Source organism: Paroedura picta, chromosome 1 (genome assembly GCF_049243985.1).
Source record: "Paroedura picta isolate Pp20150507F chromosome 1, Ppicta_v3.0, whole genome shotgun sequence".
Taxonomy (NCBI): Eukaryota; Metazoa; Chordata; class Lepidosauria; order Squamata; family Gekkonidae; genus Paroedura; species Paroedura picta.
The window spans coordinates 156988427-157013002 of record NC_135369.1 but is presented as its reverse complement, the minus strand read 5'-3'; the positions used below and the strand labels follow the sequence as shown (position 1 = coordinate 157013002).

Below are 24576 nucleotides of genomic sequence, written 5' to 3'. Positions count from 1 at the left end.
AAGTCAATCTGAGTCCTGGGGGAAATGATATGTCAGGCAATGGGAAGAATGCTGAAGGGACAGGTTAACATAAAGAGACATTTCAAATATAAATCAATATTTACTTCAGGAGGTGAGGACTGCCGATAAGCTTTTTCATTTCTTCCCTCTCTCTCTCTCTCTCTCTCTCTCTCTCTCTCTCTCTCTCTCCCTCTTGTGGAAATTAAATGTTTCATTTTTCATGTAGGTCATAATGAAGGAGTTGGGAAGAAAAACTAAGGTCCATTCTGCACAAGTTATAGCTAAAGTCTTACAATTTCTAAATGCTTTTTTTTTAACATTCCGCATGACGTCGCCAACAAACTGACAAACTCCCACCAAACTCCAGCAAAAAATGGTTTTTTGTCGCGCTTCTGGGGGAATTGCAAAACGTGGATTTCCCTACAAAAAAGTACACGACTTATGAGCACATTCTGCAACACATCAGCAAAAGACATGTGCAGTCTCAAAATAGTGGTACAAAGAATGTCCCTCCCTTTCTCCCGCCCCCGAGCTTCCGGGACATGGGATCGCCATTTCCCCCCCCCCCATAAACCACGAAAAGCAACAAATAAGCGAGCACGTGGCTTCTTCGGCTGAGGTCCCTGCTTAATACAGCATGATAGCAAAACAAACCTCCACTCTTTAATTGTCTCCAAACTGTATTGCCACAATACATCCCCCATTTCACCACCGCCCATAACTTTAGCGAGCACATGCATCCATCACAAAAAACAAATGTTTTGAATTTTTTATTACTTGAAGAGCATGTAAACGATTAAGCACTCGCTTCTATATCAGCGAAATAATTTTTCTGAACGTGGGAGCTTGGTGTAAGAAGATGAAGAAGGCCGTGAGTGACATGATAATGTGCTTGTACGGACTTCACCCCCTTGTATGCGAAGGAGGTCTGGCCGCCATCACGGGCGACTGGTTTGTGTATGGCGACAGTACATTTGACTCGTGTAAACGAATATGTGCATGCGTGAAGACAACAATTTTTTGAGCAGCAACTTTCCTCCTCAGGTAGGCAAGTTTTCCCACGCTATGAGTTTGAAACGAACACGTGACTTCTGGAGTCCAATCCAAGGTTCCCTGACTGGCTGCCGTCCAATCAGGAGACAAGAATTCCGCCTTCTCTCCTCGTGCGGGAAGAAGGTATATGAACAGGGACCCCCCTTTGCACCTCCATTTTCCTGATCCAGTTGGAAGGGCAAGATGGATTCCACATCACAGTCCTCCTCTACCCAGGGCACCGGGAGAGGACCAACTTGAACATCAACGGGGAGGGGACCTCGTCACGCTGGACCTGCTAGCAGTAATCCCCAGACAGGAGGAGACCATTTTCCCACAAACGCCCCTTGTTTCCGGTAATTTTATTTCTCGGGATGCCTGGCTGAATTGGATTGCCTTTCTGTGTTGACAGGTGGGATTCATTTAAATGTGTATTCGTTGCCACCCTGGACCTTGCCCAACTGCTGTTAAATTATTCTGTGCTTTCAATAAAGGTTGGGAGTGCAGAAGATGCCACCAATATTTGGCTTATAGAGATCTCGAGCATGCTTTTCCAAGCATGCAAGACTCCAAGAAACAAAAGATCATGGCAGTAGTGGGGAGGGGGAATCCATATTGATCTTGTCTTTTTTTCCTTTCCATAGAAACACAGCTCCCAGATACTCCAGCCTGTCCCTTAGTATCTACATGTATTGGTGGAGACAGGGATAGTGATTCTGGGGCCTCCACAAATCTAGGTGGGTATTCAAAAGAAGATTGTGGGAAAAGGCTCTGAGTGTGGCACTGTGTCCTTTATCGTTTGTGCAGGAAGACATGGTGCAGGAAGACCTGGACACAGTGGAAGGTTGCTGCATCTTAAATGTGGTAATTTTGAAACTACCCTCTGCCAATATCCATGTGTTTAACACATGATTCATCTTTTTGTCTACAGGAAGAACAGGGAAGGGCGCCCAGGAGGCTGCTTTCCCAAGTGGTGACAGAGATTCAAGCATGTAAGCATGTAGCCCAGCCACCAAACCATGTTTATTTCTGTTCTACATCCCTTGTTGTTGTTTTGCTGTAAATTAACATGAATATAAGTCCTAGAAAGGGATTTATTCTTTGTTTTGGAGGGGTGAGGGAATGCTCTTGCCTGATAACTAACCACCTGTTCACATTCTCTCTTTATTCACAGAGGAACATTCAGAGGAGGAGTGCACAGAGGTAGAGCCTGCCAGCCCACTGTGCAAGGACCCAGCTGTACAGGTGCATAGAGGAGCCATGTCTGCAAAGGAGAGACTCCCAAGAGAACAAAGGAGACAGAGGTCTGTCTTGACCAATGTTGGTCAGCGCCAACTTGAGCAGGCAGAGGAAGACATGAGGTGCTCACGTGGCTTCGAGGAGGCAGTGCTTGGCTTGGACCATGAGTGGACACAGATGGAGCTAGAGGATGGGAGACTCTTGAGGTAGGTTTTGATGTCTACCAACGAGACACTCAGAGGGAGAGTGGAGATGGGGGGCCTTGTGGAGAGGGCGGTTGTGGTGATGGAGGCCAGAGAGACCAGGGAGAGTGCAAACCCTCCTCAAATAAATGTAAACCTGACCCCCACCCCACAACACACCCCACCAACTCCCTCCTACAGCATGGCTACACAAACCAGGAGGAGGCCAGCCCTGGGCAAAAGAAAGGTGAAACCCGCTAACAAATACTCCCCTTCATAGTTAAAAACAATGTTTGAGAACCAAAAGTTCTGTTTGTTAAATAAAAGTTGCTTGTTGTTTTGCAAGAAGAGTCTCCTTTCCCTTATGTACCTTAGGATTGCAACAGGATTGAGCCTATCAATCATTACGGTGTCTGGATTAGCCCTGGTTTCTTGGGGTGGGTGGGTGGGTGTCTGGGTGAGTGGGTGGTCGGCTAGCTGGGCATGCAAAGTCGATAGGTCATAAGGGGGTTGTAAAAAGGGAGACACAAGACTTTTAAAGTTTAACATCAACTTTAACAACTTTATTTTGAACTTTTTTTGACAGTAACGGTTATGATTAACCCCTCCCGTCCCTTAACCCAAACATACAATTACTCAACAGGCTTTAACTCCCACTCCCTTCCCCCGCCCCACCCTCCCTTCCTTTTCCTCCACCTCCCTTTTTTTTTACGTGCCTTTACTTTCCCTCCCTTTCCCTTCTTCCCGTGGCTTTTGGCAACCTTCCCCCCCTCCTCCCTCCCTCTCCCCACGCAGCTCTTGCAGCTCCCAGTCCATTCTCATTGTCCTCCGGGCCCTGGCATTTCCAGGAAGCATCTCCCTCCTTGTTCTCCTCCATGACTTTTACTGTAGAGAGAAGGAAAGGTACACACGGTTAGAGTACATAGATACATGAGACAAGGGGAACATTACTGGGGTAGTAACCTTTAGGCTAGGAGGATACGGCAGCACTTTTAGGGAGCTCACTTGATTCCTCGCTGCTCTGCTTCTGTGTCTCCAAGGCACCCCTGAGCTCTGCAACAAGTGCTTGCATGGTTCTCGCTGTGGATGGAATAAAGAGAGATGGGAGAGGTTAATGAAGGCGGATCTTTAATTGGATGCGTAAGATTGAGGTTTGGGTAACAAGCCACCACTGTATTCCAACTGACATGATGCCTCGCACTCGCGCAGGTGCTTCTCCATGGCCCCCTCAAGTGCAGCCACTCTTGCCTGCAGAGTTTCCACTGTAAAAGGGGAAAAGAAATACAACTGTGGTCAGTATTGACCACACTGGTGAAGGGTGTTGCGATAAAAGGATGACCCTAATATGCAATTTGTTCAAAGGGCTTTTCCTCTTACATGTTGCCTGGGCTGAGGTGGATGGACCCTCCTCCTCTTCTTCCCCCTTTCGCAGAGGCCAACTTAACTGGAGACTGTGTGTCTGGGAAGGAGAAATAGCATGGAGGTAATGTCTATACTTGGCCCACCCAACCCACATAAGTCATCAAAGCAGTAAGCATTAATTGCTAGTTTTTTTCTGTGCAAAGATTAATTTCCTATTCATTTTGCAACATGCATCCATGTGTGAAAACAGTTGCACAGAGGGTACAGTGTAAGACAAATCATGACAAGGACTATATGTTTTATTTGCTGGTCACAATCCTAATCCTTTCTGCAGGGGTATTACATTGCTTATTAATCACAGATGTAGAAATAGTCTTGCAGCATTAACATGTTTCTCAACACCAGTTTTTCATTGGCAAAAACAGGTCTGTCATGGCCAAAGCCCTAATGTCCCTGACCCTCTCCAGCCCAAATAACTAATGAAGATTACACTTACCCATATGTCTATGCAGTTCCAGAGGTAGCCTCCCCGACTTCTCTCAGATCCTCATTATCGCCTCGTGGAATACTGTTCTTCCACTCGACTGTGGCTTCCCCACCCCCTATTGTTCGATACTATTTAAAAAGTCGACCTTAATGCGCTTAAATTTTGTGCGCACCTGCTCCCATGTCCTGAAATGCCCTCTGTCCCTCATTTTTTCGGCAAGCACCAAATATGCACCCTTAGTAAGTGAGTGGGTGCTTGCCATTAGCTTCTCCAAGCTTTTAGAATGGAGAACAAGCTCCAGGAGCGCCTCTGCCTCAGCCCTCTGCCAGAACGTGCTTTTCCTAGGCAGAGACATCTTGGTGAATGACGTTTGTACAACGATTATTCGTTTCTATTCCCCGCCCTGAGAATTTTAAAAGTATCTATGTGATCCTCCAATGGCATGAGCCCCTTGGAGACACAAACCAGGAGGCCTTTTATCCTCCAGTGAAATAGGGGTCGCCTTCATTTCCTGCGGACCCTTCTTCCATTCAGTTAGCCCTTGGTTACTCCCACAACCGGGACTGTCTATTTTAAGGGGATCGAACCGGTAGGGCGCAATTGGAAGCAGCAATGTGCATTAAAACCAGAGACTCACACAGTTATTAGTTGACTTAGGACAGGAGTGAGTAGAGTCTTTTTTGAAGAACAAGGTTTTTTGAAGAACAAGGCATGTAATAACGGGGAAACATTACCGCGCAAACAATTTCAAGCTTTATTGACTGGGAAATAACTCAGGCAAAACAGATGTGTCAAAACCTCTCCCTGTTCCTGTACAAAAAAGTGGCTATGGCGTCCCTTACTCTGCACCCCACAGTACAAATCCTTTTTTTCCTGCTTTGGGGGATGGGTACTGCCTCCTCCAACACCACTGGTTCAGGCTCCTCAAAGCCGGCTTCGTTGCTATTGGGAAATTTTAAAAAATTTAAAATGGGGAAAATGTTTTTAAAGGGGTTTAAGTGCTACCCACCTCTCCAAGCCGGTCTCCCAGGCACACCACCTTACTGTAGAGCTCTGCCTCTATGGCAAAGCAGAACTCTAGAACGATCTCGCCAACTGTGGGCAATCCCAAGACGAACTGCTGAGCTACATTTCGGAAGTAGTGAGGCCTGGCCAAGTACCACAACGTGGCAGCGACTCTTTTTTTTAACAGGGATGGGTCTCCTCATGCCAAGTACACGCCGTTCCATGCGTCCACATAGAGCTTCCACTCGTTCCATGCATGTTGCCCTTGACATCCTCAAGTTCATAATCCAGTGGTCGTCATTCCAGCAAGAAATGACACAATTTTTCCACCAGTCGGTGGATCTCTCATCTTTGGGAAATGCAGTTCTGCAAGAGCTTGCCACCGGATCCTGGCCACCACGTGTGCCCTCAGTGATCTCCTATGCAATAGCGCCCTTCTATTGCTCGCCCATCTCCTTGTTCTGGTCAACCTTTGCCTGTATGCCCAAACCTGAGCCATCATCCTTGCCCCTGTGGGACGAACACATTGAGCAATGACGAGCATCTGGGCCACCAAAGCAAAAATAATCCTCTCCATTTCAACGTTGCGCTGGAGACTAGCCACAGGAAAAGGAGAACAAAGAGTGCGGGTGGCCAGGTGTGCATGTGGGTGGATATATGCAGGTAATCTGTGGGCAAGGATTATAGGCATTACCGATTTGTGCACACTTTTTAACAGAAAACTATTTTTCGAAAAGGACAAGGAAAAAAAGGTCTCTCTGATAAAATGAATAAACTCATGTTCGTTGCTGCTAGTGCTTTTGGATTAAAAAAAATAACTTTAAGGGGAAAAGGAGTTTTCGGGACAGGGATTCAAACTCTTAAATTCATTGGCCGCTCTGTTTGATTGATGTCAAGGGGCGGGCAGAAGCGCAAAAAAGAGTGGTGCCCTTTGTTGTGATTACAGCGAGACCAGAAACATGTGGGGAATTTAAAAACCACCATCGGGAAATGCAAATTCCGCTAAAATTACAGGAGTGCGAAATGCCGAAGTATCGCTTTTGACTATAGCTATTTTGCAAACAGTGAACTTATGGCCACATTTGCCGATGTGCAGAATGGCCCTGAGTAAGGAAATTATTTTGGTATCAATACAGGCTGGTCTCCTATGCTGCCAAATGTCTAATCTCTTGCCCAGGTTTTCTCAACCAGGGTTTCTTGACAGCCCTGGAAGGGTTTCCTGAATGGGTGGGGGTTAATTAATTTTTTAGATATATTTTTAAATTTGTTAAACATTCATTGGGTGATCTTGGGTGTGCATGTAAACAGCTGTGTTTCCTAATCACATTCTGGACAATCATGTCATTTGGGGGGTTTCTTAAAGCTTGAAGGATGGTTCTCAGTGATAAAAAAGTTGAGAAAGACTGCTGTAGCCTATAACAGTAAATTTGAGAACATTGCATTGATTCTTTCCAAACATCAATGAGCTTTGGCTTTGCAAAGCAAGCTTGAAATAGTTTTCATATCACACTTAACAGGCAAACCGATCCACTTGTATTGTACTGTACTTCTAAACTCTTGAATGGTGTTATTATTACATTGTAATACCTGAGCCGGCTTGCTGGGAGGGCAGTATATAAATTTAATAAATAAAATAAATAAAAATACAATTTTGGAAATACTCTGATTTTGTAGAACCCCCATTGCAAAGTTAAACTAAATATGCAACATTAGGAGTCCAGTGGAAGTACCTTTGTCAACAGCAGAAGCATTTAGTCAGAAGTAAGAGATCAAAGCTCTCACAAAGACTGCTTCAGAAGTCTTGCACATTTACTTTGAAGTAAGATTGGAGAGGATGGCAGCCATAATTTTGTTCCCTACAGAGCCAAATGGCTCTGGCTTTAAATAGATATTCATAGGATGCTTTTAATCAGACATAAACAGATGCAAGTCCAGGGATGAGGAAGAATTCATTGAAGGATATAGCTCTGTTTAGGATTGCACTACCAATTAGCAAAACAAAATAGGTCCAGTGGAACTAACAGCATTTATTCAAGCATGAGACTAACATCACTTATTTCATAAAAAGAGCCCTGTGGGATCAGACCAGTGGTCCATCTAGTCTATCCAGGCTCACACAAGGCCACCCAGTTCCTCTTGGGCTTCAGCAACAGGGCACAGAGGCTGAGGCCTTCCCCTGGTGTTGCCTTCTGACACAGGGATTCAGAAGTTGGCTGCCTCTGAACATTGCAGACTCCCAATATGAGATTCCTTGACTCACAAAATGTCTTGCGGCCATAAATGATGTTAGCCTGTAAGGTACCACTGGCCTTCTGTTTTGCTTTGCTACAAAAGGCTAACATGGATACCCCTCTGGAGCTGCAAATTAGATCTATTGGAACTGTTGCAGATTTGCTGTCTGGATACTGAATGGGTTTAGGAGTACTGTTTGGCTTAGACAGATACATGTAATGAGTGCCAGAACCTATGACAAAAGAATGCCAAAGGTTGTTAATGGTTGTTATGGTCTCCTGACAGCGCTCTGGCTCTCTTCTTCAAAGAAAGAGGCATCCGAGCTAGAGAACATATTGATCGTTTCCACCTGAGAGGAGTGGCAAAATGTGTGTGAAGAAACGGCAATTAGCAAACTGAGAGACAGAGAGAGAGAGTCACCAGCTAGCTGGAAGTGGAACATCTTGGGATGAAGGTTGTCCAGGGGGAGGGACCTTCTGTCCTGTTGCACCTTGCAAGGTTTTGTGATCAGCAATCTTTGAGGCTCATTATCTGCCAAGCCCTTCAAATGCTGGATAGTGTCACTGTGGTTCATGGTGGTAGCCCATTTGGTATTTTGTAGTTACTATAAAAGGATCAGAGATGAAACCGTTGTGCTACTCTTGGCCAAAGTTCAAGGTTGGTCAGCAGGAGAGCTGGTGATGCTTTTTATAGCTGAGGGAAATGAACATCTTGCGGAAACAATATGTGGGGTTAAAGAGGGGTTAAATATGTAGGGGTTAAAGAGTCAGACTAGGATCTGGGAGGCCCAAATTCAAATCCCCACTCTGCCACAGAAGCTTGCTGGGTAACCTGGTCATACTCTCAGCCTAACCAGCATCATGGGATTGTTGTTCAGACAACTCAAAGGAAAGCTTGAGCCAGGGTGGAGGAAACTATTTTTACCACCATGTTGCTATATTGTGTTCCTATGTTTTAATGGGGTTTTATTGGGGGCTTTCGTATTGGAACCTGGTTTTGTAACTCACCATGAGTCGGTTTGCCAGGAGTGGAGGGCAGTAAGTCCAATAATACATAAATAAAATAGATCCCTTGAAAAGAACATTTAAAAACAGAAAAATGAGGAGACGTTGTTTTATTTTATCCTGTTTGTGTTTTCTCCTCATGGCAGTAGCTACAGAAGCACAATGTCCATTTGCACAGGCCCGCTGAAGGCAGAAAAGAAGCAATGGAAAGCATTCCAATCAGCTGCTAGGTTTTGATATCTGCCTGAGATTCGGGAAAAAAACACGAAAAGGGGTGGGGGGGGGGAGTCAAGTGTGTTTGGCTTGGTGCAAACATAATCTACAAAATCTACAGCAACCTTGAAATATATTCAGTCAAGGTCTGCATCAGACTTGACAGTAGGATCTCAATTTTTCCACTTGAACAGCCTGAAGATATATAATGAAAGGTGTACATTTCAAAGAATAAAACAGATTTTTTTTTACAATGCACGTGTGTTTTCTAACTCTTGCTTTAAGAAAACTTTTCTTGCCATTGTCATTGAATCAGTTTTATTTGCTTTGGTTAGATTCGTCACTATACACCACTATTGTTTAAAATTTTAAACACCAAGAGAACCAGCTTGGTGTAGTGGTTAGGAGTGCTTGTTTCTAATCTAGTGAGCTGGATTCGATTCCACAGTTCCCCACATGCAACCGGCTGGGTGACCTTGGGCTCGCCACGGCACTGATAAAGCTGTTCTAACTGAGCAGTAATATCAGGGCTCTCTCAGCCTCACCCAACTCACAGGGTGTCTGTTGTGGGGAGAGGACTGGGAAGGTGACTGTAAGCCTCTTCCCACATCTGCTAAGCAGTGACAGTGTCTAGGATACTCTTTCTGGTCGAGCTTTAGTACAGACTGGCAATGTAGTCTCAGGTGTCTAAAGGAGAGAAGAGGTGGGGTAGAGGTGTGTAGCCCACATCCCAACCTACATACTAAGAATGAAAGCATGCCTGGTATAGCAGCTAGAGCAGCCTTGTTCAACATTTTGACAATGGAGGAACCCCTGAAATGTTTTTTTCAGGCTTCAAGGAAACCCAGAAGTGGTGACATGCCCCTTCAGAGAAGTGGGTACGAAAGTAAGATGCAGGAAAGAAAGTAAGATGCAGGAGCCAACCAACCAACAATTTACTATTTCCATTATGGAGAAAGAGACAAGGCCTGTAGAGTAACAGAGAAGTAGACTCCAGTCATGTCTAGTGATGTTAGCAGCCGTCTGAACTTCTGGGAAAGGCCACATCACCCCTGGGAAGCTCTCACATAAACTGAGGGTTCCCCAGAATCTTGGTTGGGAATCCATGAGCTAGAGTAATCAGACTAAGAAATTAGCTGAGTGATCTTTGGCCCATCACATGCTAGCTTGCTTCACGGGGCTGCTAAGATAGAACAGTGGGGAGAGAGGGAAATGATGTAAGGCACTTTGGGTCTCTATTAAGGAGGAAGAGTAGGTATAAATGAAGTAAATACACATATTGAATTTCTTCCTTCCTCGTCTTCACTGTGTCAGCTAAGCGAGACAGTCAAGCACCAAAGCATTGAGATCCAAATATTATAGTGAAAGCTTTGCTCTCTTATGGGGGAAACAGCTGGGTAATCAAATGCACTGGATAATCAAGGTTATTATTCTGCCCTCCCCCCCCAAAAAAAGAGGACTCTAGATAGACAAGCCCCATGCTATTAGAATCAGCATGGCAATAGCCTTTATGCGTAGTGGGGTACCTCCCCTACCGCCAAGCTATTTAGCCATCCTACATACCTGAGGATGACATCATCATCATCATCATTATTATTATTAAAATTTATTTCCTACCACTCCTGAGACCAGCTTATGGTAGGTTACAATCATCCATGCTAAAAACCACAATAAAATCCTATTAAAACAGTCCAAGGACACAAAAAACATACAACAACAAACCCAAGAACATTGCAGTAGTCCTCAATCTCCCATCCCCCAATAAAACATCTAATAAAGGGAGTGGGAAGAGGGGGCCATAGTTAACAGATGGTCTTAACCTTGCCTGGGGCCAGGGGAGCCCCAATCAGATCTTCCTCGCCGCCCTGGCCTCAACCATAAACCTGGCAGAAGAGCTCTGTTTTGCATTGGCTGTCAGAAGCCCAGTAATGGCTGCAGACAACAACTTGGCTATCTGGAGAGGAAGAAGTAGGATGTCCATGTGCCAGAAGATATAGTGGGGATGATAGCTAAGTGGTAGAGCTGCCCATCAGAGCAATGCTGATGAACTCTGCATTCAAGAAAATCTAGTGTTGGACCACAAAACCTTTCTTGTAATTAATATTACAGTCAATGCATTTTTAAAAAATTATGCCGTTATTTCATTAATAAACAGATGTCATGGTTCTTGCATTCATGTAACTCCCTCAACTTCCAAAGATTTGTGAAGAAGATTGTATTTCAGAGAGCATTTGTTGGTGAGTGAACTGACTCCTTGACACGATGTAAATCATTTTTATTGCGGACTGTTGGTTTTAATGCCTTTTATTACTGATTTATGATGAGGGATGCTGACAGCCTTGTTACGAGCATGCTCAGCAGGTGAACAGACTGTTTTCAACAGCAGCAGCCACTCATGAGCTAAGCCTTGGATCTCCTCTCCTAACCACAGCCCAGCTCAGACTTTGCTTGGCACGCTGGAAAATATTGAGGCTGCACAGTTGCTGTGGTGTTGAGGTTTAATTTCCTTCTGCCTTCAGGCCACTTTTGAACGTGCGCAGTAGTAGCTGAAAGGGATTGTACTCCAAGGTAATTAAATGAAGCCAGTGTGTGTGTAAAACTATGACTCCTTTGGGGCTGTAAGAAACGATGCATATAAAAACTGTGGGCCATTTCATACCCGGAAAATATAGTGAAAGGCTTACCTTTTGCCGACGCCATTTTTTTGGTGTTTTACATGAAGTCGTCAGCATCCAGTGCCCCAGCAGCAAACCGGCAGCTACATCCTCCATTTTAAAGCGCTAGTTGGGGAATCCACAGAAGTGCATTCCCCCAACCATGTAGCGTGAGCAAGAGGAGAGCAACCAGCAAACATACAGGGCCATTCCGCACCGGGATCCATGTTGCAAATTGTTTGCGGAACGAAAAATCGCCATTTTAAATAGTGGAATTCGTCATTATGCATACCTGCCTTTGTAGCGGAATCCAGTTGCGTTTCTATCGTTTCCCACAGGGTTCCGGTCTCGGCAAAAATCGCTAGCCAGGAAGCGCTGTTGCTGAGCTGTGTCCCGTCCCTGGCCGTCAAACAGCCAATGGGCGGCCGTTATCATGCTCCCAAACAGTCCCTTTCCCTTTAAGGAAGGTTTAAAAAAAAACACACACACACACACACATGTTGCAATGAATATGCGTTGATTCGTTGCAATGGAGAGACCCATCCAGCTAGCAGGTGGTGTTTGAGCTGCCGTTTCATTGTTGCCACGCTCCCCCCGAGTGAAAAAAAAAATCCCCCCCCCTCACAGGCGTGATTTTCGGCCGAAAACAGTGTGAAAAATAAAGGGAAAATAAACCAGCAAATGGGCCTCTGTGTTGCTTGTGCTTGGTGACTTTAAACAGAGGGACTGCAGCCAGGGAAGCCTCACTGGGTAAACGAAGGCTTGCTGGTGTGTTGATCTCTGCTCGCTCGGAGAAAAAAAAATGGCGATCGCTTCGCCGGAAGATCAGAGAAGAGAGCCAGGGGGAGGGACTTTGCAGAAACCGCAACAATGGTAATGCACAGAACTTTTCCGCTAGTGTTGCAGATTGGTTGCAGGAGTGTAGCGCTTTCCGGAGGGTGAATCCACTTTTTGGGATTTCCCTGAAAGCGATACAACGAAGCGCTTTTTGCGGATCGGTTTCAGGTGTGTGGCAGATTGTCAATGACATTGTGCATAACGGCAAAACTGTAGCGATTTCAATTAGTAACCATTGTGCTATTTTGGACGAAAGCGGAACGGCCCACAGTAAGGAAAGGTGTGGAGGTGAAGTAGCGCTATCTCCGTCTCCAGCACCTGCCCTCGCATCCACCTCCCTCTCCCTTCTCCTGGGGACTAAAATTTCTTCTCTCATCATCTCAGTTTGACTCTGTTCTTCCGCACATTCTGGATAATGCATTTTCACTGTGCTTTTGCATCTGGATGATCCACACATGTTGGATAATGCTCTTTCAGTGTACTTCAAAAGCAGATTTTCCTATGTTTTTTTTATTATTATTATTAAATTTATGTTTCCACCGGAAAATCCAGCTGCAGAAGCACAATAAAAATGCATCATCCAAAGTGCGTGGAATGAGCCACAATGCTGTCGGGAATAATTTCTGCACCCTTCCTGAAAACAGTGGGCGTGGCATGGGTATGCGCCCCCACCCTTTCCACACAGAAGCAAAAAAAATTAGTTGAGCTGCTCTCCGAACGAAGTCCAAGATCACTACCCCTTCCATTCATTCTGTGACCAACTATTCTAGTGCATAGTCCTTGGGAATGTCTGAGACTCTCGTTTCTACAGCATAATTTGAGTACAGGGTCTAGAGCAGATGAGTTATTCAAGGAGACTTGAAAGTGCTCTGCTATTGCTCTCGTCATCACTTTGCTCAGAAAAGAGAAATTGGAGATCAGGCATAAGTGGCCACACCATTTTTCAGGAGGGACTTAAAACAAAAAGTGGACAGACTGCTATTACTTTGAGTGGTCTTTATTGTATAACAAGCATTTTATTACCTTGTTTTAAAATTATATGTGTATATTAGCTTGAATGCTATTACACTAAAATAAATTGAGATTAAAAACTTCTCAGTAAAGAAAAAAGATGTTCAAATGCATATCCCTACTGCTGGGCAAAAAGAAAGGTGATAGACAACCTTTCCTTTGACCATTAAGGATCTAGAGTAATGGGTTTAAACTACAAGTACAACGATATAGGCTAAATATCAGGAAAAAAAATTTCACAGTCAGAGCAGTTCAGCAGTGGGATAGGCTGCCTAAGGAGGTGGTGAGCTCCACCTCACTGGCAGTCTTCAAGCAAAGGTTGGATACACACTTTTCTTGGATGCTTTAGGATGCTTAGGGCTGATCCTGCGTAGAGCAGGGGGTTGGACTAGATGGCCTGTATGGCCCCTTCCAACTCTATGATTCTAGTCACACTTCAAAGACTTAGTGGTTTGGAGAAGCCCAATATATTAAAATGCAATGCTTTGACTTCTTTCATCATTTGTCAAAACTTCACAAGTAAGCACAATGTGAGTAATATTAGGGTAAAAGTTTGGCGCCAGTTCAAAACCAAGGCACGGTATTTTATTCATGGAATGGTCCAAACGATGCACAAGAAATCAGACTTACTAGGGCAATGTCAAGTGGCATGTTCAGGACTGAAATAAGTCTCGAGATTTTCAAAAACTGTGCAAATTAGCCTGCGCTGATGATAATCAGAGTTGAGCTACTGTCGAGTGATTTCTTGTTTGCACTTGTTTATGTTCTTTCAAGCAGCAGGAACTCAGATCAAGAATGTTCCCTTGGATGTGAGAAAGGGAAGTCACAACGTTTTAAACTTTTGAATGAATAAATCAGTTTTGAAAAGTAAAGGTAAGCAGGAGCTTCCTTTCAGTCATAATGATAGAAATACATGTATGCAAGCTTTGAAGAAACCAGGGTCCCTTAGGGGGGAAAAAAGCAGAAATAATGTAAGGATCAGCAGTAGCTTTTAGGTAGAGAGAATCTTTTCCATGCATGAAACCAATGTTTAATTCCATTAAAAGGAGGCTGCGGAGCTGAGAAAGGCCTCTGCCACTTTCCCCCACCCCCACCCTGCAGCGTCAACAGTAATAACATTTGCACCTAAGTGTTACCTCTCTAAGTATCAAAAAAGAGAAGAAGAAGAAGAGTTGGTTTTTATACCCTGCTTTTCACTATCCATAGGGGTCTCAAAGTAGCTTACAATCACCTTCCCTTTCTCTCCGCATAACACATGAGGTAGATGGTGCCGAGATAGCTCTGAGAGAACTGTGGCTGACTCAAGGTCACACAGCTGGCTGCATGTGGAGGAGTGGGGGAATCATATCCTGTTCTCCAGAGTAGAGTCCACCATCCTTAACCGCTACCCCTCACTGGCTCTCAGTCGTTTTGCACAAGGAAGACTTTGTAATATCTCCATTTCTTCATATCTGGTAAGAACAATGGAAGGGTGTTGTGGCACCTTAAGTACTATCAGATTTATTATAGCATAAGCGTTCATGGGCTTGAGTTCACTTAGTCAGCTGCATGAAATAAATTCTCAGCTGGTAGGATTTTTATACCCAGCAAGATGAAAAAAAGGGGGGGGGGATGTGAAGAAGCCTAGTTTGACATTTCTATGTAAAATGGAAAAGCAGAGAGAGAGAGAAAACACTTATATTTCACAGAACAACCACAGTCAGTGATGACATGGTTCTATTCAGAAATTTAGCAGCTACAAAGAAACCAAGAACATTATTTGTTAGCTTGAACTCCTGGCTAATACAGCTATTCCACTGGAATCTGTAACCTGTAGAACTAATTTTGTGGTCCAGATCAAGATTATCAGTCAATGCTCACTTTCAGCGATGCTCTCCTTGTGCACACAGAATAGTTCCTGCCTACTGCAGCCATACCTCACACAAGAAATCCCATGACGGCTGCCAGCATGCGCAGAACTCTGCCTTCTCCAAAGCTGAGCACTGCTCTGTAAGGTTTCTTGAAATAAAGCAGCTTAAAGGATTCTGAGTTCTGTTAGTAGCGTCAAATTTCTCGTGGCTGTTTCTGTATGTGGCACCCATAGTTGCAACTCAGTCAGAGAGAGTTATCAGAACCTGCCCTGTGCAAAAAGAACATTTTTTTACTTGTTATTCAAGGGATATTCTCAACATCAATAACACTTTCATTCTCAAAACCACAGTTTACTAATGAGGTAGCCCAAAGCCACCTAATCAATACTAATTTGGTTTCAAAGAAAATAAATTCTCTGCTATAGCTTGGGAAAAGGAGTATCAGAGAGTGTGCCTACGTAGAATAGAAAAAGATGGATTACTGATTTTATCCTCACTCAGTTTAGAATACTGCTACTGGAGACTGATAACCTTTGCAGGCCACAGCACTGAAGAAAGATCTTGGCAGAGACAACTAATTTATTCTTTGGGACTCTGATACATTTTAACTTTGGCCAGACCACACACAGATTATATAATGCTAAGTCCAGGTACAATGTCTGTTTCCCAAGGATTGCCTAGCATGCCGGAATTGTTGTGAAGAGTTATGAATCCAAGTTAATCAGAACACTAGGCATACATGGTGGCACCATGTACATGGTGGCACCATCTGAGATACTTCTGTGATCAACAAGACTACCCATAAGATTTGAGGGGAAATTTACGCAACAAAACTTTTTTATTTCCCCGGCTTCTCTTCTGTGCTTACCTCATCCTATTTCCTTTAGATGAAAATCAGCAACTGCAGTAGGGTTGTCAATCTACAGGGGGGGCCTGGAGAGTTTCAGGAATTACCATCTAGCACCATTACCATCCGCTTCATTAAAGGTAGGATGTTTTGCGTTTGGGTTAGAGATCCATGTGGTGGTGTTGTTCTCCAGATTATTGTGACCGTTCTTTTCAATGGGCAGCCAATTAAAGGGTCCGGGACATCAGTAACTGAAGATAACTCCACCGAGATAACATTGAATGCAGTCCCCCATCTTCTCCCAAGAACCCTACATTCAATGAAGGGACTCTGTTTTACAGGATCCTGCAGTAGGTGAGTTTCCATGTACACTTCCTACAGATAGGATGTACTAAAATGAAGGACAAGAATGTCCTTTGAGAACAATGGGAGATGCCTGAAGCCCACTGGATATAATGGGATGCAGAAATACAAATTGACTTCCATTGGCTTCATTGGAATACATCATAGAGCACAAATGTCGCAAAGAAACTGCAGAACAGACTTCCAGAACGTTCTAGGAACTAGCATTCAAGTCCCCACAGTAGGGGGCTTTTTGCACGGCTTCAAAATCGCACAATGGTTGCTAATTGGAAACGCTATTGATTTGCCATAACGCACGACGTCGTAGACAATCTGCAACACTCCTGAAACCGATCAGCAAAAAGCGCTTCGTTGTAGCGCTTTCAGGGGAATCCCAAAAAGTGGATTCACCCTCCGGAAAGCGCTACACTCTTGCAAACAATCTGCAACACTAGCGATAAAGACCTGTGCGTTAACATTGTTGCGGTTTCTTCAAAGTCCCTCCTCCTGAGCCTGTCCTCCAAACTTCCGGCGAAGCGATCGCCATTTTTTTTTCTCCGAGCGAGTGGGGATAAACGCACCAGCGAGCCTCTTTCTGTTTAGAGGCTTCCCTGGCTTCAGTCCTTCACCTTTAGTCACTAAGCACAAACCACATAAAAGCCCGTTTGCTGAAATAAAGTCCCTTTATTTTTTACACATTAATTCAGCCGAAAATCGGGCCCGTGAGAGGGGGGGGGGATTTTTTTTTATTACTCGAGGCAGCGTGGCAACGATCATACGATCAAACGAAAGCTCACATTAGGCAGCTGGATGGGTCTCTCCGTTGCAACGAATCTACACAGATTCGTTACAATGGGTCTGTTTTTTTTTAAAAAAAACCTTTCTTAAAGGGAAAGGGGCTGTTTGGGAGCATGCTAACGGCTGCCCATTGGCTGCTTGACGGCCAGGGGCGGGACGAACTTGGAAATAGAGCTTCCTTTTCTGCCGAGACCGGAAGCTGCGGGAAACGCTACAAAACGCAACTGGATTCCACTACAAAGGCAGGTATGCATAACGACGAATTCCACTATTTTAAATGGCGATTTTTCGTTCAGTGACCAATTTGCAACAAAGATCCCGGTGCGAAAAGCCCCTAGATGTTCCCTGGTCTGGGACTGGAATGAATGCTCTCAGGATTTACCGATCACAAATGCAGTTAAAAAAAATCCAGCAAATGGAGAACACTAGCAACAAAAATGTATTAAATTAAAATATGACACTGTAGGCAAAAGAAAAAAATGGGAAAGGTGTTTTTGTACAGCTCTAATTTACACTCACTCGCTAGTAAGTTTTCCTCATGACAGTTTCGGAAGGGGAGTATTTTATAAGCAACATACAAAAAAATGAAGAGTACCAAGAATACCAGGTATGCTTCCTGATCACTTCTCAACCCCCCCTCCCAATTAAAAATCGGGAAATGGGAAAGGGTCACAAGCAGTAGTCAGGGCTTGCAAGGGAAAGGAGCATTCTCAGGCCTCTCAGGCCCTTTCTCAAAAATATGTTACATTCGCCAAGCAGCAGGTGGTATAACAACAACAACAACTTTATTTTTACAGTCTGCCCTTCCCAGTTGGCTCAGGGCAGGTAGCAACAGGCATGCACATGTAATAAAGTTACATTGATAGCAAACTATTCAATTCAATTATTAATGACTTATTAAACTGCCTCTATCAGCAGAATTCATTTCTGCTGGGCAATTGGTTGGAGACTGGTGCATTATAGGTTTGTTTGTTTATTTATTGCTTATTTTGTGAGGACGGAAGCCAACATCTCAATGTTAATTTTCTGATCTCAACGGTAGGCCTGGCAGAATATCTCTGTCTTGCAAGCCTCTAGGACCATTGAAGGTCCTGGAGGGCCCTGATCTCATCAGGGAGAATGTTCTACCAGGTAGGGGCCAGGACCAAAAAAAAAACCCCTGGCTCTGGTTGAGGCCAGTTTTATCTTTTGGCCCAGGGATCGTGAACAAGTGCTGGTCACTGGCTCTTAGTGCTCTTTGGGGTATAGAAGAGTCGGTCCTGTAGGTACAGAGGTCCCAGACCATTAAAGGCTTTGAAAGTTAGAACCAAAACCGTGAACCTGATCTGGTCTCCGATCTGGAGATATAGTTGAGGCGCAGACTGGGTTATGACAGGGATGAAAATAAAGTCATGACATATTTGATTGTAAAGAGATTTGGTCAAACCTGCAATGATAATTTTCAGACCGGGGGAAAATCATGTTCAGAATTTCACCTAACTGGAGCATCACACTCAACAGTTGGGGACAGAAGTCAGGGAGTTTCATTTTGCTCTTCCTCAAAGGAGCTCAAGGTCACAAACATGGTTCTTCCCTCCTCCATTTTATCCTCACAACAACAATGTGAGGTTTGTGGGTTTGAGAAGATTAGCCCCAGTTCATCTAGCAAACTGCATGATCGAGTGAAGATTTGAATTTCTGTTCCCAGATCCCAGGCTAATACCCTGCCCACATTAGCTTTCCATCCTAAGACTTAAAGATCAGTTGTAGCCAGTATCCAAGATGATGGTGTACCGACTCCTCAAACAACATTTTTGGGGACTCACAGGGTTGCAATTCCATAAAAAGAGGCAAGAGTAAAGAAACTGTACATAACTATATGGCATATAAATTTGGCTTGATAATATTTTTCTATATGAATATATTTTAGCTACAGATAATTATTTCATTCATGGTAGAACTTAAAAAATTATTCCTGGTTTTCATTGAAAAACCAAAATAGATTATAGAGAAAATAAAAATAATGAACTATTTGGGCTCATTAAATTGACACTAACAAAGATTAAAAACAAGAAAAAAACAAGCTAGAGTTTTAATATTTCCAATAGTCACACCAAGTTTAGAAACATAATCAGAGTTTTAAAGATCCAGTAATCAAGAATGAACAAAGGAAATGAACAAAGCAGTGGTCCATAAATTTCTTCAAGGGCCCTCAATATTACTGAGGATCACTATTGTTTGTTGCAGATCTAGACCCGACTAAATTCTTAGCCACTTCTCTCAAGTCTAACACAAATTGTGTCAAATACATTTTTTTCCAAGCAAAATCTTGTTATTGACAAAGCTGAGCCACATCCAGGGAGTAATTGTGGCCACTCTTTAGATAAAGACCACCACAATGAGATGTAATTGCTGTAATGACAGTCATTATATTGTTGAACTCCTGTAGATAGCCCTTGCTTTACTGCCTTGACATCTTAGTTTATGTTCTCTGCTCCCCAGTTGCTTTCCTTTCTACCAGGATGACTATTGCAAATATATTACTAGTTAGGGAATAGCTGCCAATAAAAACCATGATGTGTTTGCTAAAGATAAATTGTTGCAAGGACACAATTGAAGTATTCTGGAAAGCATGCCTTTATTGTCTGGGAATTGATTACACATGTTAAAAAGCATTGCTTTTCCCTCCTTTTTCTTTCCTACACAAATTCACACAACAAAATCACACTTTCACATTTATTCTTTGACTTCCTTTAACCATGCTAGATTATAACAACAAGAAAAGTGAATGCCTTAGTAACAGGGAATTTTGTACTTAGAGAACAACAAAAAAATTAAGTGGCATATTACACCATGAGTGACTAGGAAAGTGATTTAAAATAAAACAGTATTGTAATGTCCTTGTATAGATCTACTGTGAGGTCAGTTTTGTAGTGCAATGTGAAAACTGCTTTCCTGAAAGGAAGCATAATTTAACAGATCCAGGTAGGAAATTAGAGACCTGTTTATACTTTCTCTCTTATACCATCCCAAGCAGAGAAGTACCTTTCTTAGATCTACTGAAGCAAATGGTATTTCAAGGGAATATCTCAGTTTAGGGTGACACTATATGAATACTATGTTCAATTTTGTAATCACATTACATCTCAAAAAAGATACTGAAAATCTGGAGAGATGCATAAAACATAGATAATACTATCATAGGATAAAAGATACTGAATTTGAAAATTTTCTGTTCAGAATAAAGATGACTAAGAGAGAACTGGGCACAACAGAGATTTATAAAAGTATGCATGGTGTAAATAAAGGGGATAGAACACAGTTTATCTCTAGGGATGGGAACAAATGAAGGGGGGTATAGTTTGGCTCAGTTCATTGTTTGGGCTGTGCCTGGTTCATAAATCACAAACTGTCACTAACCTTTAAGTGCCAAATGAACCAGTTCGATTTGTAAGGTTTGTGAATTAGTAGAACATCCCCTTCCCGTATGCTAGAGCCACCAGACTTTGTAGAAGATCTCTGGCTGATTCTCTTCTACCTGCCCTACAAGTTTGGTGAGGATTGGGTTTATACTGTTCAAGAGCCATCTGTAACACATCAGTATGACAGCTCCCTCAAGACACCTGCAGGTCATCACAAGCAGTGTCCTTAGAGGGAGCTCACAACTTAAGATACAGTGCACTGCTATTAGCCCATTACCAGTTGCTACAAGGATATGAGTCTTATCAGGATGGTGGCTGAGGCAGAGCCAGTTTGGTGTAGTGGTTGGGAGTGCAGACTTCTAATCTGGCATGCCCCACATGCAACCACAGGGTGACCCTGGGCTCGCCACAGCACTGATAAAGCTGTTCTGACTGAGCAGCGATATCAGAGCTCTCTCAGCCTCACCCACCCCACAGGGTGCCTGTTGTGGGGAGAGGAAAGGGAAGGTGACTGTAAGCCGCTTTGAGACTCCTTCGGGGAGAGAAAAGTGGCATATAAGAACCAACCCTTCTTCTTCTTCTTCTTCTTCCAAAAGTGCCTATTTAAATGCAGCCAGGAGACTAAGCCAATGTGGAAGTATCTGTTCATACTCTTATGATGCTGTGCCTGGTTCCTGCCAGTCTTCTGCTTTGCAGGTCTTCCTAGAACTCTTGACCTTGGACTTGATTGTTGGGCTATTCACCTATCTGCTTACTTGGAACTTTTTGGCTATGACTGTGCTTCCTGTGACCACATTCTCACCTTGACCAGCTCAGTTCTAGGAACTCCAACCAACTAGTGCTATAACTGTACACCAATCTACCAGAGGCAGCAGACTAGCACACAAGGCATCTCTGGCTGACTATCCTCTACCTGCCCTTCATGTCTGCTTGAGGATTAGCTGTAAGGGGTACAACCCCCCCCCCCCAGGTGTCCCCAGGAAAGTGCTTTCTGGGAAAATGATAGTACAAGTTCAGGAGTATATAGCTAGAGACATTAAAGTCACATGGGACTTTTCCCAGATTTTCCTTTATATGATCTCTAAGTTCCACCCTCCTGTTGCTTTGAAGTTTAGTAAACATTTAGATTGAGTGGAGACAGTCTATCTGGAAATGTATTCATTTGTCAACTGCCACAAACCACCACAAACTGATTGAACGTTCATGCCTGCTGACCTGTCATAAACTTGAGCTCAACAACTGACCAAAGTTCATCATGAATTTTAGTTCATGAGGTTATTCATGCCTCCTTCTAAAATATTTAAATTAATGGATTCCAAATGAAGTTGATGAATAATATAGTTGCAACAAGATAACATTTCACATTGAAATGGTTTGTATTTTTGTGGGTTGAATATTGCTTTGTGTATTTATCTGAATTGGTTTTCAGTTGGTTTGTGGTGATTTTATTTAATACATTATTTAACTTTCTGGTAAAAAAGAAATGCAGTGACTTAACATAGAATTCAGTGACACAGGTTAAACTTAGCTTTAAAAAGGGATTCCAGATTCCAGAGAATAGGCCTACAAATGGTAATAAGCAAAGACCGGTAAATAGAATATACATTTTCAGTGGATCTGGACTAGGGTTGTGCGCTCCGGTGTGCTTTGGCCGCTTCGGCGATCACCGCAGCCCGAGGTAGCCAGTGCCACAGTGTGAAGGGGAGAGGAGGGGTAGTGCCGGCATGCTGGTTTTTATTAATTTGTTGGATTATTTACACAGCTATGTCTGGGAACATATTATAAGTATACTATTAACTAAGCACTTGTATTTATGGAAAACTCTTGCCATAAGTATAATAGCTGTAATGAAAGGTTCCTGTTCTCAAGCCATATCAAAATATGATGGAAACGGAATTTGTTTGCACTCTCAAAAGAATTACAGTTGCTGGCTCTGTCAGCCAAGCGCTGACGACCTCTCTCATACTGAATCCCACGAAGCTTTGTACCGAAAAGATATGGATTGCTGTGGAAATACAGTAACGGTGGCAGTTGGCAAGAATATTTCTGCAACTCTTACAAAACTGAGGCTTTGTCAAAGAATTGCCCTATAAACATTTGTTTTAATAATGTGTTTGAAAAGTTATCTGGGTGATATAACTGGGACTAAATGCATCTGTAGTTTGAGTGATTTCCCAAATCTTTGCTCATTCCCTTCAGACAGTAGTTCTGATCTGAATAATTATTTTTACTTGAGAAATGCAAGGAAGCATCTGGTAGTCAGACTGTTTGTTTGCCCAATCATTTTTACAAGGAATTAAAACGATACAGTACATTCAAACAACGCCGTTATTTCATTTCCAGATGGGATAACTGTGTTCGTCTGCTGAAGCAAAAAATAAACAGGAGTCATTTGGTAGTTCAAAGAGTAACAAGTCTTTGTTTTACTAGAAACTGTCATGGACTGATGCCCACTTCATGAGGCATGCAAGGGGATCAGGCCTACAAAGCCTATTCGGGGGGGGGGGGGGGCGGGATCTCTGTGTGTGATTATTAAGGTTCTGTTCCAGTTGATCACCATATCCTATTACTGTATATACAGTACTTTTAAGATATCTACCAATTTCTCAACTTCCTTTTTGTATGGGCTGTCAAACTCCACCCCCATCCATGCTTATTGGCATTTCTAACACTTTCTAATTCTTCCTCTCAGTCATACAATAATCATCGTTTTCCTTTCAAGACAGTAGATTCCTATACTTTAACAGACATAATTATCAAGTCAGAAGCAAAAATAATGGGAACTGTGTTAACAATGTCATAATGCTGCGAATAATTTTTTTTGTACGAATGTTCACTGGCAGTCAGACTCCAAGAAGGAACTAGGTAGAATTGGGACGTGATGGGAGAGGCAGGTGTTTATCGACTCAGGTGTTTAAAATCTTGATGCTTTACCATGAGTAAGTTTTACATCCTGGTCTGTGACCGTGTAAATCAGGGGTAGTCAAACTGCGGCCCTCCAGATGTCCGTGGACTACAATTCCCAGGAGCCCCTGCCAGCGAATGCTGGCAGGGGCTGCTGGGAATTGTAGTCCATGGACATCTGGAGGGCCGCAGTTTGACTACCCCTGGTGTAAATAAATAAGAATAATATCCACTCAGGTGTTGAGCTTATGAAGTGGTGGCAAGCTTTAAACACTCCCCACGGGAATCAATGGGCAATCCATAGGGAGTGTTTGCCCTTTGGTCTGCTTAAGTCTTCCAAATCAGTCCTAGGATAGTGGTCTTTTCACTTATCATTCCAACCCCATGCAGGAGTAAACCAGTGAAGATTTTGGTGCTGGGGAAATATGTCCATACAGAGCAATTTGCACAAAGGATAAATACTGAGCAGCCAGACTGGAAAACAAATGAAGCAAGGGTATGTTACTAACATGTGCAATCTCAGAACCCTGAAACTGCTCTCCCACAATGATTCCAAGGAGAAGAATCCTGCCAGGTATAGCAATTTCACTGCTCACTTGCTCACCTCTGCCCTTCCGACCAAGATCCATCGGTTTTCTTTGATGGCAGGAATGGGCGAGAACTCTATGGGAGATGCATTCCAATTTCAATGGTGGGGACACTATTCTGTTCTTTCCCCCCTTTGCCCAAGGTTTTGCAGAAGGCATGACGAGAACAATCAACTCTCAGGGCCATTCCGCACCGGGATCCATGTAGCAAATTGTTTGCTGAACGAAAAATCACCATTTTAAATAGTGGAATTCGTCGTTATGCATACCTGCCTTTGTAGTGGAATCCAGTTGCGTTTCTATAGTTTCCCACAGGCTTCCGATCTCGGCAAAAATCGCTATAAAGGAAGCGCTATTGCCGAGCTCGTCCCGCCCCTGGCCGTCAAGCAGCCAATGGGCAGCCGTTAGCATGCTCCCAAACAGCCCCTTTAAGGAAGGTTTAAAAAAAAAAACACCAGTTGCAACGAATCTGCATTGATTCATTGCAACGGAGAGACCCATCCAGCTAGCAGGTGGTGTTTGAGCTGCCGTTTCATCGTTGCCACGCTCCCCCCGAGTGGAAAAAAAAATCCCCCCCCCTCACGGGCGC

The 24576-nt window shown here is 43.5% G+C and overlaps 1 protein-coding gene and 1 long non-coding RNA gene across 2 annotated transcripts in view; both read left to right on the top strand.

The window, feature by feature from the left end:
- LOC143823441 (uncharacterized) overlaps positions 1–357 on the top strand; it is a 28687-nt gene extending 28330 nt beyond the window's left edge. The window contains exon 3 of the long non-coding RNA XR_013226483.1: positions 227–357. This is a non-coding gene — a long non-coding RNA (uncharacterized LOC143823441). The remainder of the gene's footprint in view (positions 1–226) is intronic.
- A 438-nt stretch (positions 358–795) lies between these two features.
- Positions 796–2778, top strand: LOC143823421 (uncharacterized). Its single transcript, XM_077309752.1, has 4 exons — positions 796–1388; positions 1677–1769; positions 1964–2024; positions 2207–2778. The coding sequence occupies exons 1-4, from the start codon at positions 1181–1183 to the stop codon at positions 2283–2285; spliced, it is 441 nt and encodes a 146-aa protein (XP_077165867.1). The 5' UTR covers positions 796–1180; the 3' UTR covers positions 2286–2778.
- The last annotated feature ends 21798 nt before the right edge of the window (positions 2779–24576 follow it).

Coding starts and splice junctions, on each gene's coding strand:
- LOC143823421 (XM_077309752.1), top strand. CDS start 1,181: ATGAACAGGGACCCCCCTTTGCACCTCCATTTTCCTGATCCAGTTGGA. Junction 1,389..1,676: donor ACAAACGCCCCTTGTTTCCG/GTAATTTTATTT, acceptor TCCTTTCCATAG/AAACACAGCTCCCAGATACT. Junction 2,025..2,206: donor GGTGACAGAGATTCAAGCAT/GTAAGCATGTAG, acceptor CTTTATTCACAG/AGGAACATTCAGAGGAGGAG.